General features: G+C 33.3%; 1 protein-coding gene across 1 annotated transcript in view; it reads left to right on the forward strand.

Moving 5' to 3' along the window:
• LOC132556484 (wnt inhibitory factor 1-like) overlaps positions 1-16219 on the forward strand; it is a 62217-nt gene that overhangs the window by 32321 nt on the left and 13677 nt on the right. The window contains exon 3 of the mRNA XM_060220893.1: positions 3620-3722. Within this exon, the coding sequence (XP_060076876.1) occupies positions 3620-3722 (103 nt within the window). The remainder of the gene's footprint in view (positions 1-3619; positions 3723-16219) is intronic.

Genomic DNA, 16219 nt, shown 5'->3' on the forward strand with positions numbered 1-16219 from the left:
CAGAATACTTAACAGTATCCATTATTTCTACTGAACATGATTATCCATTAATTATACAGAATACTTAACAGTATCCATTATTTCTACTGAACATGTTTATCCATTAATTATACAGAATACTTAACAGTATCCATTTTTTCTACTGAACATGATTATCCATTAATTCTAAGGAATAATTAACAGTATTAATGAATTCTACTGAGTATATATTGCAAGTCTTGTTGCATGGCTATCCCATGTGATATAAACAAGAAGTACTTGTTATTAGCTATATAATCATCACAAAATAGTTCTTGGCGAACGAGAGATTAATCAGCTTTATTCACAACACATAATATTGGCTTCGTTCATTAGTATTTGTTAAATATGTTTACAAAAGGTAGTTTTTCACTAAATATTTAATTGGACGATGAAGATAGCCTTCGAACGTAACGTTATGGTCAAGTGCAGTGCAACAAAAAATTGTCTGGGCACTGGGCCTAATTGGTGCACACCTGTTCTCTTGGTTTACTACATTCCACAATACCTACTCTTCTTTAAGTGTGTGATTTATAGACACGGCGAGAAAACGTATCCCAAGGACGATTGTATCCTGCAGAACCAGTGTAACATGGCAGTGTATTCTTCACCAGGTCTCTGTAGCATACCTCCACTTAAATGATTCGGGAAGTCTTATCTTCCAAGATAACACGATGTCAAACGAGATATCATGGCTATATGGCCGCCGTGCCAACTGATGATGTTGAAGTCTGGGATAGCAGCACTGTGCACTCTTCAACACGTTTTACGAAATTTCATATCACATTATCGTATAAAAGAAACTAAGAAATATTTTTCTAGAGCTGGAAACAAATATGGCAGCGATAAGAATCCTAACAGAGAATATGTCATTTTGATCGACATTTCACTTCACCATGGTGTGAAACTGACTACTGACTGTTGATTTTGTAGTAGTTACCACAGTGAATGGTTTGAAATTCACTAGTTTTAGAAACGAAAAACAAACGCCTGTTAACAACGGTAACAAGTCTAGTGGATGCCTACTGAGCGTAAACAGAGGCAAAGTGACACCATGTCAGATTCCAGTTAAGTACCGTCTTTACAGTCTCTGGCTTATTGACCCGTGTCAATCAATGTCCCAGGTGCTGATAACAGGCCTTGTTTCTTTTTATTCTCAAATTTCGTTCCTGAGAAAATCTGTCCATATGTAAATTATTTTTCCTTCGTAGAGAGGTTTCAGGTTGTCTGAATACCGTGAAAGGAAACAGAAACATATCATACCTCATAGCTCTAACACAGAAAGAAAAGATGATTTTAACACATTCATTCTCGCGAAGAGCAGAAAATATACAAAGCAAACATACTTTAAAAGATGTTTTATTTGAGAGTCTCTTCATAGGTTCTAGAATTCCCTAAAACGCCAAATTGTTTTGTGCTGTTATTTTGGTAAAACTATTATTTGAAACAACGTTAAGAATTCTTCACCATAGAGCTATATCTGTATTGTAATCAAATTTCAAACAATAGTTAATTACAGACAATGGATCATCATTAACTACAAGTCATCGTTGATTACAGTTTGACTTATAACTATGAATTTCAAACTCATAACGGGTAATTATTAATTACAATATGATAACGAGTTAATTACAGACCAGAAAATGCTTACTGTCAATAACAGCTTTGTTTAGAGTTATTTTAATTACAGCCTTATTACGAGTTAATACTAATTACAAGCTGATAATGGTGTATTCTTGATTACAATTTGAATTTCAATTGATTACATTTAAATAATCTCATGACAAGTCGTTCCTTATTACAGATTGATAGAGACTTATTACAAATTACAGTTAGATTTAGAATTGTTTGTTATTTCAATATGATAACGATATGTTGCTTATTACAATATGATTTATCATTGTTAATTACAAATTCCTAACAACATCTTTGTAAAAAATTTATTTAAAGCTCTTTTATAGTTAGAATTTCGTTAAGAGGTGTTATGAACAAATTTTGTTCCCGAAAGTATAACTACTAGCTATTATGACTAATAATGATTACGTATCATTGTTAATTACAATGTGATTATAAGCTGATGTTAATTACGGTATTCATACTGGTTGTGTCCTGTTGTGACATAACCCAGACATAAGTTATATGTAACAGTAGCAGTGTTGGTAAGCTGTACAGTGCAGTACTTTATCCCACAACTGTATCCTCCCTGATACGGTGCAGCAAATTATCAGATACACTAACGGTCTGGTTAAAAAGGACACCGTGTCGCTATCAGCAAGGTGCAAAACACAAGCACTAGTTGGAAAAACACTTCCGGATTTTTTTAACGTGTTATTCACCCCCTAACTACTCTCGTGTTGTGACAAACAAAATACTTGTGTGTAGCATGACGTGATATCAACATTTGCTTCTTTAAACATCTGATAAAAAACCGTAATGGTTTCTCTCTTATCTGTCTTTTTTTTTCTCTTCGATAGAAGTGAAGTTATTTTAGGGAATTCCTTAAAAATTAAAGTGAATAAACAAATATCAGAAAATGCATTTAAATTAATACTGTTCGTTTTATAGTCTGTGTTTATCTTTATACATGTTGTGGATTTTAACTATTGTACAAAAGATTTGGCTTATGATACGAGATACCTACAACACTCGCTCAATAGAAATAAGGCATGTAGATAAATTCATTTGATGTGTTAATCACATTTTCATAACAAAACAAGATTACAAAGATCTCCTTTCTTCATCATACAAACTATGAATAATGGGATTACACATACACTAATGCACAATGCATATCATCTGTATGTATTACATGTAGTTTTATTTTGAAAATTGCTACCATTTCACGTGTGTATATGTTTAACGCTGTGTATACATACTGCGCCTCTTAGCTATGAAATATACATATATATTTATTCATATTACGACTTTGCAGACAATTCTGTTATTAGGCCTTTGGTTCTGAATTGAAATGAATAAATACAAATAGCAGTAATAAGAATACAACAAAAATGATGAAGAATTAACAAACTATACTCTTGTCTCAACTTGGCAAGCTTTACATAAAATCCTCGATTCAAATAGTATGCCTTAACTAAGCCACGCTGACAGAATGTGTGTAATTCTAATCTTTTGAAAAAACAATTTAGACTCCTGATGAAGACATAGAGCAAGATGTCAAAAGACGTATTTTTTATATCTACACTACGACCTAATTTTGTGTTTTTGTTTTGATTTTAGCCTGTGCTTCATCCCCTATAAGAACATGGGTTCTAAAATACTTATCATGTATAAAATGATATATATTTAATTTACAGATATTAACATATGCGCTGAACAATTTCCTGCATGTACCTCACAAACTATGCATTTATCGTATAACATGTGATGAAAGCACTTGCTGAAGAACACACAGCTTTTTCTACTTTATTGTTTATAAATACGTCATAGTTGTATAAAATACGCATGAGTCGATAACACATTTTAATATATTTTAAAATTATAAATATGTACTAGATTCTTAAAGTAACAAAAAGATACATGTAAAAATATAGTATGATACATGTTGTGTTAGATAGTGTGACGAAACTTGTTTTCTTTTCAGTTTACTTATTGGTTCAACGATTTGAAGTCCTTGGACACGCGGCTACTGTACAATCCACTTCTAAGCATTCCACTTTCCGGTATGATTCCTCATAGACCCAAAGGTAAAGACTTTTTGTCAGACTTATATCTAATACATGTTATAGCGATTCATCAGTCCACTTTATTCACCAAACTTCAGTAAATCATGGTTTGAAATAATGAAATACCAATAACATGAACCCGAACCTTGACCTCATGACCTCAGGACCTCATGCATCGAAGGCCACCCATTTCATTTTTATTGAAACACTACTGTATGATTAACATAATATGTACTTATCTGAAACTGTCCACTGTCAATATCCCTGCATATTAGATCTACGTTTTACCTATGGGGTAATGATGAAATATTCCTTACTATCATTTATAAATGACATACATTAGCTACATCAGTATGTGTTAGATCTACATCACCTACATCAGTATGTGTTAGATCTACATCACCTACATCAGTATTTGTTAGGGTCTACATCACCTACATCAGTATGTGTTATATCTGCATCACCTTCATCAGTATTTGTTAGATCTACATCACCTACATCAGTATCAGTTAGATCTACATTACCTACATCAGTATGTGTTATATCTACATCACCTACATCAGTATTTGTTAGGGTCTACATCACCTACATCAGTATGTGTTATATCTGCATCACCTTCATCAGTATTTGTTAGATCTACATCACCTACATCAGTATCAGTTAGATCTACATTACCTACATCAGTATGTGTTATATCTACATCACCTACATCAGTATGTGTTAGATCTACATCACCTACATCAGTATCTGTTAGATCTACATTACCTACATCAGTATGTGTTATATCTACATCACCTACATCAGTATGTGTTAGATCTACATCACCTACATCAGTATGTGTTACATCCATCATCTACATCAGTATGTGTTAGATCTACATCACCTACATCAGTATGTGTTACATCCATCATCTACATCAGTATGTGTTACATCTACATCACCTACATCAGTATGTGTTAGAACTACATCACCTACATCAGTATGTGTTAGAACTACATCACCTACATCAGTATGTGTTACATCTACATCACCTACATCAGTATGTGTTAGATCTACATCACCTACATCAGTATGTGTTACATCTACATCACCTACATCAGTATGTGTTACATCTACATCACCTACATCAGTATGTGTTATATCTTCATCACCTACATCAGTATGTGTTATATCCTACATCACCTACATCAGTATGTGTTAGATCTACATCACCTACATCAGTATATGTTAGATCTACATCACCTACATCAGTATGTGTTAGATCTTCATCACCTACATCAGTATGTGTTACATCTATATCACCTACATCAGTATGTGTTACATCTACATCACCTACATCAGTATGTGTTATATCTTCATCAACTACATCAGTATGTGTTATATCCTACATCACCTACATCAGTATGTGTTAGATCTTCATCACCTACATCAGTATATGTTAGATCTACATCACCTACATCAGTATGTGTTATATCTACATCACCTACATCAGTATGTGTTACATCTACATCACCTACATCAATATCAGTTAGATTTTATGCAAAATTATTAAAAACGTTATTTAACACAGTCTGAATATGTTTTTTAGAACATGCAATAAAGTGAAGTAATTAGCAATTGTACTTATCAAATGTACTTATCTGAAACTGTCCACTGTCAATATCCCTGCATATTAGATCTACGGTTTACCTATGGGGTAATGATGAAATATTCCTTACTATCATTTATAAATGACATACATTAGCTACATCAGTATGTGTTAGATCTACATCACCTACATCAGTATGTGTTAGATCTACATCACCTACATCAGTATTTGTTAGGGTCTACATCACCTACATCAGTATGTGTTATATCTGCATCACCTTCATCAGTATTTGTTAGATCTACATCACCTACATCAGTATCAGTTAGATCTACATTACCTACATCAGTATGTGTTATATCTACATCACCTACATCAGTATTTGTTAGGGTCTACATCACCTACATCAGTATGTGTTATATCTGCATCACCTTCATCAGTATTTGTTAGATCTACATCACCTACATCAGTATCAGTTAGATCTACATTACCTACATCAGTATGTGTTATATCTACATCACCTACATCAGTATGTGTTAGATCTACATCACCTACATCAGTATCTGTTAGATCTACATTACCTACATCAGTATGTGTTATATCTACATCACCTACATCAGTATGTGTTAGATCTACATCACCTACATCAGTATGTGTTACATCCATCATCTACATCAGTATGTGTTAGATCTACATCACCTACATCAGTATGTGTTACATCCATCATCTACATCAGTATGTGTTACATCTACATCACCTACATCAGTATGTGTTAGAACTACATCACCTACATCAGTATGTGTTAGAACTACATCACCTACATCAGTATGTGTTACATCTACATCACCTACATCAGCATGTGTTAGATCTACATCACCTACATCAGTATGTGTTACATCTACATCACCTACATCAGTATGTGTTACATCTACATCACCTACATCAGTATGTGTTATATCTTCATCACCTACATCAGTATGTGTTATATCCTACATCACCTACATCAGTATGTGTTAGATCTACATCACCTACATCAGTATATGTTAGATCTACATCACCTACATCAGTATGTGTTAGATCTTCATCACCTACATCAGTATGTGTTACATCTATATCACCTACATCAGTATGTGTTACATCTACATCACCTACATCAGTATGTGTTATATCTTCATCACCTACATCAGTATGTGTTATATCCTACATCACCTACATCAGTATGTGTTAGATCTTCATCACCTACATCAGTATATGTTAGATCTACATCACCTACATCAGTATGTGTTATATCTACATCACCTACATCAGTATGTGTTACATCTACATCACCTACATCAATATCAGTTAGATTTTATGCAAAATTATTAAAAACGTTATTTAACACAGTCTGAATATGTTTTTTAGAACATGCAATAAAGTGAAGTAATTAGCAATTCTCGCAGTTATTCTACAAACCATAATTGATAAAGAGTCACTTATTTCCTACCTTTGATATGTACGTGTGAGAACAAATGACCTTTATCAATGTGGATAATAACTATGTGATCCGGATAACTTTAAATGTAGCTTGAAGGGACACAACTCTCGAATATGACGCTAAATTGAAGAGGATACTTTCTATAAATCACATCCTAATATAGAGATTAAAAACACAGAATTTTAATCTGAGCGGGGTCGATATTTTGGTTTCGGTCCCCCTTCAGCATTGCCAACTTAAGCAGCATCTAATTAACCCGTTTTCCTTCCTCACATAATCATAAATTATGTTGATAAAGTTAGTTTATTTCTTTAGTAGATTTCTTTCTTAATCTTGACCGTATAAGGAAAAAAACCACGTGAAATCCTGATTTATTTATTAGCTAGCTATGGTCTTCATTTACCGATAATAGAATACAAAACAGTTTTTACACTAACTGATAAAGGGAGGGAGGAATACCACAACAATTAATTTCGTTACACTTCAATGGTCTCCTGACTAAGAATTCTTGCATATTTTGTCTGTAAAATGAGCTTAAACAGTATAACTGATTTTTGCTTACAGAGATAAGAAAGCTATGATATAGTTATTTCATGAAGCTATTTACAACTGATATCCTTAATATCACTAAATACATTCTAATGCTAATTGTTGTTCGTTTGTGATCCTTCAGCCTTTTTTTCTTTTTTCATTTTCTTTTTATTTGAAATGAAGATTATAAATAAAAAGAAAATAAAACATTTTTGAAAATGTACCTACACATTAACGCTATACCTCTTCTTATTTTTTAAATTTATTTTTTTTTATTTTTTTTTTTTTTTTTTTTTTGTTTTTTGTTTTTTTTTTTGTTGCTTTGTTTGTTTGTTTGTTTGTTTGTTTTTGTTTTTGTTTTTGTTTTTTTCTATCCCTTTTTTCTTTGTAGCTGTTCTTTCGGTTTGATGTTATCCTTTATAGGAACGTTTTCATTGAAATGAAAACAATTCCGCCTTATTGTAGCGTGTAATGATTTTTTTTTCTTATCTGCTTATTTGCTTACTGACATGCTACAAATACATGTTCCTTTTCGACATTTAGAGCATAAACAAATAAACCTAAGCCGTATCCAATACTTCAACCATTTATTGTCAGGTTTTATTGGCAAAAACTACACTAGATATTACTGAATATAAACAAAACATGTATTTTAAATTGTAAATTATCTCCCTTGATTATGCTCTTATATTGAACAATGCATTTCATTAGATTTTATAAGAGGTGTATCCTTACGCAGTAACATTATGTAAATTAAATAAATTTAGCAACATATCGCTATGCACGTAAACATAATCATATTCAATTCAAATATTGTATTAAATCATACCTCAAAGCTATGAGTACGGAGCTCTCGAAAAGATGTATTACAAAACAGTATTACAGCGATGTGTTTCCTTATAATATAGGAAAAAATATAGTCCAAAGAATTTGTCGATGAAAGTTTTCAACTTTTTTGTGAACGTTTTAATCATATATACCTTACATAAGATTATTTTAGATAGTAATTTTGGACTTCGAGACTTTTTTTCAGTGATCAAAATTTTAAATCTTACAAGTACCGTTTAATCAAAACACGATGAATGCATTACAGGGAGAGGGATCACCTTATGCCCTCATTGCTTTGCAGCTCTGGGTATTTTGAGTATTTGTAGGAATCTTTAAGAACTTTATTTTGATGTTTTATACAGAACGTAAAACGGGTGCTTTACGATCCATTTATAATCCTTCTCGTTCCGGTTTCTGGTAAAAGGAATGTAAAACTCTACAATTAATTAGCACAATATTGTTTTAATTGTTATCATTGCCCTCAATAATTAGATGCACAACCAATATCTGCTACGATTTTGTAAACGCACATGATTGCAATCACAGGCAATGTTGTCAGGCAAAATATTGGCAAACTTTCAAAGCAATACCTAATGGTAACAAAGGGCAATGGTGTCATGCCTAATTCTGTAATACGTGTGTTGAAGCAGGTATCTGCCCCTACTAATGGGGAGTTAAGTCTTAACTTCGTTTTATGTTTAACACTTAAGAGAGGCAAATGGATAATTCGTTCTCGTTACAGAGGATATAGTAGCTAGCTCTGCTCTCCCAATGCAGATAAGCTTTAACGAAAATGGGTAATTATTGTTAAAATAAATGCGTTTTATCCCGAGTAATTTAAATGTGCACATAAAGTTGATAGTTATTAGTTAACGGGGCAGCGACCACACATTACGGATCACAAGTTACCATAAAGTAGATATGGTTTGGCGATGTGAGGTAACACTCCCTCTCTTATGTAACAGTGTTCCTCCCGTATAACGACATATTACCGGTAAATTAGAGATGTAATGATATGAAGATTAGCTTTTCCCCTCTCTGCTTCATACTAATTAGTAATTTCGCCTTTTCAAACGATATTGCCAATATGCTAGTCCAGTTTTCCCATCAATGTTAAAATGCGCACTACTTATACCAAACATTTGACTTATAATGAAAACAACTTGAAATACAAGTCTATTTCAAACATGTAAGGTTTACTTAACTGGATCAAACCTTGACCTATATCTATATGTAATTCGAGTTAAGTCGTTGAAAAAATATTTACTAATAATATTTATCGTTCTTAAATATCATGACGTGACATTATGTATTCCAGTAAATGTGAAAATCTCATTGGAATTAACAGAACAGGACAGAAAATTGCGGCTTTCGTTGATGTTTGCATCAGACGCTTACTTGTATGGTACACACATGATGTTCTTCTCTTTGTACTGTTGCAGAGGTTCCCGTTTGAATCTTTCCCGACACCATATTTTGTCCTTATTTCATCAAATCTGAATTCGGTTTAAGACCATATTGACATGTCTATAATTTCTTTGTTGTTCTTAAAGTACACTTAGACCTACATACGCTTTCCTCTTACTGTAGTATATCAAAAGACTTCTCTGATCTATGGGTGATTAGGATTAGACATATTCTAAATTTTAACATACACGCGTAGTAAATAGCGTGTTATATATAGAACCGATTGTATCACAGCCATAGTAGCATATTTCTGCTACATAATGGTTTGCTATTGTATATTTTTCGGATTGATATTCAAATGTTCGAAAGTAATGTTCCTTTGACTTATCAAAAGATATGCGAGATTTGGCCTATAACGCAGGTGTAGCGTTGCTGTAAAGCACGTTCAAAGACATAAACTGAAGTGTTGCAATAAATGTATATGCTAAAAGTGCATATTTATTAAACATCTTAAAAATATATTATCTACTGTCTTCGTGAATTATATATCGCTAAAATCAAACTTCTTAATGCTCTTTTACAAACATTAATTTTCATTGTCAAGATGTTTTCAGGTATGTGAATTATTTTTCTAATTATATGTATTATAACCGATCTCTATTGTAGGTAGAAAAAACCTAAAACATATGGTGAATTTTTATATAATGTTGCAGCTGTGATCTATCGTCCTTAGATATAGATCAAAGTAAGTGTATGGTAAGGAAAAAGTCAGCAAACACTGACGAAATACTCCTCTGATCTGTACAACCCTCTGATTTCATATAAAAACTTCGTTATGTGAAGAGTTATACCGTTGTCGTCCGTGTCGAGATAGACAGAATATAAAAGAGCTTGATATAAGTTATACTGTTGTCGTCCGTGGTGGGATAGACAGAATATAAAAGAGCTTGATATAAGTTATACCGTTGTCGTCCGTGTTGGGATAGACAGAATATAAAAAGGCTTGATATAAGTTATACCGTTGTCGTCCGTGTCGAGATAGACAGAATATAAAAGAGCTTGATATAAGTTATACCGTTGTCGTCCGTGTTGGGATAGACAGAATATAAAAGAGCTTGATATAAGTTATACCGTTGTCGTCCGTGTTGGGATAGACAGAATATAAAAGAGCTTGATATAAGTTATACCGTTGTCGTCCGTGTTGGGATAGACAGAATATAAAAGAGCTTGATATAAGTTATACCGTTGTCGTCCGTGTTGGGATAGACAGAATATAAAAAGGCTTGATATAAGTTATACCGTTGTCGTCCGTGTCGAGATAGACAGAATATAAAAAGGCTTGATATAAGTTATACCGTTGTCGTCCGTGTCGAGATAGACAGAATATAAAAAGGCTTGATATAAGTTATACCGTTGTCGTCCGTGTTGGGATAGACAGAATATAAAAGAGCTTGATATAAGTTATACCGTTGTCGTCCGTGTTGGGATAGACAGAATATAAAAGAGCTTGATATAAGTTATGCCGTTGTCGTCCGTGTTGGGATAGACAGAATATAAAAGAGCTTGATATAAGTTATGCCGTTGTCGTCCGTGTCGAGATAGACAGAATATGAAAAGGCTTGATATAAGTTATACCGTGGTCGTCCGTGTCGAGATAGACATAACATAAAAGGGCTTGATATCAGTTATACTATTGTCGTCCGTGTCGAAATAGACAGAATATAAAAGGGCTTGATATAAGTTATTTGTCGTCCGTGTCGAGATAGACAGAATATAAAAAGGCTTGATATAAGTTATACCGTTGTCGTCCGTGTCGAGATAGACAGAATATGAAAAGGCTTGATATAAGTTATACCGTGGTCGTCCGTGTCGAAATAGACAGAATATAAAAGGGCTTGATATAAGTTATTTGTCTTCCGTGTCGAGATAGACAGAATATAAAAAGGCTTGATATAAGTTATACCGTTGTCGTCCGTGTCGAGATAGACAGAATATGAAAAGGCTTGATATAAGTTATGCCGTTGTCGTCCGTGTCGAGATAGACAGAATATGAAAAGGCTTGATATAAGTTATAGACATAACTTTATACCGTGGTCGTCCGTGTCGAAATAGACCGAATATAAAAGGGCTTGATATAAGTTATTTGTCGTCCGTGTCGAGATAGACAGAATATGAAAAGGCTTGATATATAAGTTATACCGTTGTCGTCCGTGTCGAAATAGACAGAAAATAAAAGGGTTTGATATAAGTTATTTGTCGTCCGTGTCGAGATAGACAGAATATAAAAGGGCTTGATATAAATTATACCATTGTCGTCCGTGTCGAGATAGACAGAATATTAAAGTGCTTGATATAAGTTATACCATTGTCGTCCGTGTCGAGGTAGAATATAAAAGGACTTGATATAAGTTATACCATTGTCGTCCGTGTTGGGATAAACAGAATATAAAAAGGCTTGATATAAGTTATACCGTTGTCGTCCGTGTCGAGATAGACAGAATATAAAAGGGCTTGATATAAGTTATACCATTGTCGTCCGTGTCGAGATAGACAGAATATAAAAGGGCTTGATATAAGTTATACCATTGTCGTCCGTGTCGAGATAGAATATAAAAGGACTTGATATAAGTTATACCGTTGTCGTCCGTGTCGAGATAAACAGAAAAATGCGTGCACAATCCCGATGTATATATCAGTTAAAATAATAGATATTTCTAATGACAAGTCATTATGCAAAATCACAATGACATTACAGCTAAGATATTTGTTACATTCTAACTGGATTTGTAAAAAGGTGCAAAAGCTACAAAGTATGTTCATAGAATGTACTAACATATATATATGTTTAACGTCTTCTTTGTAACGTAAACACATCGACGCATTCTGGAGAGGTATTGATTAATCAATATGAAGATTTTTTTTATAAATCCTGTAATCAATTAATTAGGAAGGCAATCATCACGACTATAGATATATGTAATACGTGTTAAGATGACTCCTGCAGACGATGAGGAAAGCCGTCAAAGTTTCGTCTTATTTGCTCTATTCCCTGATGACAAAAACGGTTACTTCCGACATGGAGTTAGAAATTCTCACACAGGAAACTTTCAATTTTCACCTATTTAGAACGTATCAATTCTTTTCCTGGACGAATCAATTTAACAGTCTGTGTACTTTAACACTATGAGATAATGAAAGTAACTAACCATTGCGAGCACTGGTTGAGTGGGGCGGATAACTGTAGACTGAGGAAGCACATGGAAGTGATAAAACGGATCTAATCTTTGGGAAAATCAAGGTCATTCTGTTTACACGTGAATAAATAGATCAGGAAGTTTATACTCGCTAACGAAGATTAACTCCGATTGTGCGTGTGTGTTTTTTTTATAGTTTTTTTTATTTTCTAAATTCTGCCGGAATCTAAATAAACAAAGAAAATTTATGAGTTTTAGATAGGGATTAACTTTCCGCTTGTGTGTTGACACTCGCGTGATTTGATTTTCACTTTGAGTAATTCAAGGAATTTGTATTCAAATTAATTGTTTACGGAAGTAATACCATTGCTACGGTATCAGTACATAGGGACGAAATCTAAATAAAAGTAGGATGAAAAAACAGGAACTGATGACGTAGCAAACTTCCTACACAAAACCGGGATGTGAAACTATGAATTTCTTAAGCATTTCCTGCATCAAACGGGATAGAAGTTATTGTGATAATACAATTAAGATTCAAAAAGAATTGAATCAGGATTTTCACGTAAACGATTTATATGGCGTCAATCGCTAGCATGCACGGACATTTAAACAAAAATTTACTGATATATATAGTTTATATCAAGCTATGAATAAAACAGTAAACTTACGACCTGAAAGATTTTACCTCACATGAAATAGACGAATCGGAAGTTAAACTATGAATAAAGAAAATCTTTAGGTAAAAATGTGAATCATAAGAAAGCCATTGTCTTTTAATAACGAAACTTAACCATACAAGTCTATTTTATAAACGACTTCGCGGTGATGCTGGAGAGGAGGGTTGGGGGTGGGGAGCTTTACATATGCCTTAAGTGTATGTAAGGAATCTAAAGGCAAATTAAATCCACGCTGTGTTAAACTCAGACCAGAAGATTAATCGTGTCAATACATCATATTTTCAATATTCTTCAACAGTATAAAAATGTAAACAAATAATTTAATATATAAAACATTCTGATTTAAGAACGTATGATTTAAATGGTGTCAAAGTTGGAAATACTTTTTGTTATAAATGTATTTTCCTGATATATTTATATACATGATATCAGCTAACTAGATTCCTGACACTTTCCATATTCCAAAACAGCTTTACCAAACCGATTGCACGAGCTATATCTCTATCCAATTCACATCCAATTAACATAACCTTTCACATTTAGACTGGGAATCGTAAGTGCTTCCAACCCTTTAGGATAACCTACCTACATACCTATGATTTACTTTGTACATACACTTGCTCCCTCACAAAATGTCAAGTCCACGTTAGTATAGATTAGCTGGGATGTTGTCAGGTATCGTCATGCTAGTGTAGTGTTAATAAAAACTTCAATGATTTACACCATATAGTCAAATCAATTCACCTGGAGAAATCTTTAATCAAATATCAGATATTCCAGGAACATTTTTTTTTCACTTTCAAGTGGAAAGAAATGTTTGATTTTACATAAAGCAATGTTGCTTTATTCTTAATAATACTCCTTAAACAGTCAATTTGAACACAAATTCTTTGAATTAACTAATTAATGAAAAATATAATATGCATTTTATTAAATATGTTTTTAATTGTAATGTTTAAAAATACGTGTTTTTCTTTGTGGTTTTTTTTTTGTTTTTTTTTTTGCCGAAAGTCTAGGCTTTTTAATCTAGGATCCGGTTGTGGTTACGAACGAACAAACTAAGGTTCATAACTATGATTCTGTTTATATAGCAACGTAGTGTAGGGATATTAGGATTCAGTTGTTCAGTCTGGAGGTTAATTAATCATTCTGCGCTGATAATTTTTTCATACATTGGGAATAAATTCTGATATGCTCTATATGTAATTTTGAATTGTGCAAACAACATTGAGTGTACGTGAATGTTTTGAAGAGTAGTACCTTGTGGGTAACCTCTCACGTTTTGTTTTGGATATTTTCTACAGTATTTTGTGGGTAAAATTTAATATACTTTATCAGTAATGTTGATCTTTACCTTTTCGGTAAACTTATGCATACGTTGAACAAAAAATGAATTGTTTTCTGCAGGTAAATTCAGCAGTACCTCGTGATAAATACTGTAAATACAACTTCATCACGACATTTTGTAGACACATTATTTAGGGATATTTCTTGGTCATAATCAAAGATTTTACAGATAACGCCTCAGTAAATAACACCTTTTGATAGAAATTTAGAATTACATATGACAATACCAGACATTAAATAAAACTGCATAATACAGCCGTTTCTTCCTTCTACGACTTGTCAGTGATGCTAAGGATCGATGTCTAGGAGGTTGGTAGGGGAAAATCGAAAGAGATCGAAGGAAAAGTCTAGACAGCCTCGTAATTCAATAAATTTCGTAACTGGCTTGCAGGTTACTGGAAAGCTCGAGGACCAAACGTCCACCAGCAGGTGTCTACCACCCGAAATGTCGAACATTGTACAAAAGTCACATAAGTGAATAACACATTCTGAGATAAATTTAGAGTTAGATACAGTAGAGTCAGGCAATGAATTAAAACTTCGTAAAGCATTGGGTTTTTGCTTTGATTGACGTGCCATCTTATTTTTGTAAAATTCATAAATTTTGATAGAATATCCTATCGTGATTCGTTTTAACCTGTATTAGATTCATGTTAACAGTACAACTTGCCACGTGATTTTCGTAATACTTAAGTGTTACTTAACACAAGAATCTTGACTTTCGGTATAGAATTCCCATTACTTAATAATATTGTGATACTAGGTTTCTTAACATGTAATGTAATAGTATGAATTCAATTTTCGTTCCTTATGCTCCTTAATTTGTCTGTTGGTTCTGGTGTTTTATACCTTATTATCATTTGAGAATGTGACCTTATTTGGATTGACAAAGATTTACAAGGCGGCTGTCGTCGATTAAGCAGAAGACGCTTACTCTTCCAAAACATCTGGTCTTATTTTCCTGGTACTTTTTCAGTAGTCTCTTTCTTTTGTTCATATTTTGCCCTAGTTTTATTGAAATTGAGTTAAGATTATGGTTATGTTGACATGTTGTTACTTTCTTGTTGTTTTCTCTCTCTCTCTCTCTCTCTCTCTCTCTCTCTCTCTCTCTCTCTCTCTCTCTCTCTCTCTCTCTCTCTCTCTGTCGAATTTCAACATTTAGCCTCCAGGTGTTATCCTTGTTCATGTTACATATATAACGAGCAATTCTATTTGACAATCCACATGTCTGTTTTGTGCCAATGTCTATTTATTGGTGATATTTAGCTATTTTGTGTATTATAGTGTTTGAGATTTTGTCAAGACGCCATACATATGCGTGTTGAGCATTTACTCCTGTCTTCAGTGAATTGGCCTTTTCCCCTTTCTTGTCTATTGTGGTCTAACTGATGAGGAAATCACTATATTTTCCCTAGTCTCGCTAATTACCTTTGGCATTAGGGAGACTACCTCTAGACACCAATTGTGCA

Source organism: Ylistrum balloti, unplaced genomic scaffold (genome assembly GCF_031769215.1).
Source record: "Ylistrum balloti isolate Yb309-2 unplaced genomic scaffold, AGI_CSIRO_Ybal_v1 Utg370572, whole genome shotgun sequence".
NCBI classification, from domain to species: domain Eukaryota; kingdom Metazoa; phylum Mollusca; class Bivalvia; order Pectinida; family Pectinidae; genus Ylistrum; species Ylistrum balloti.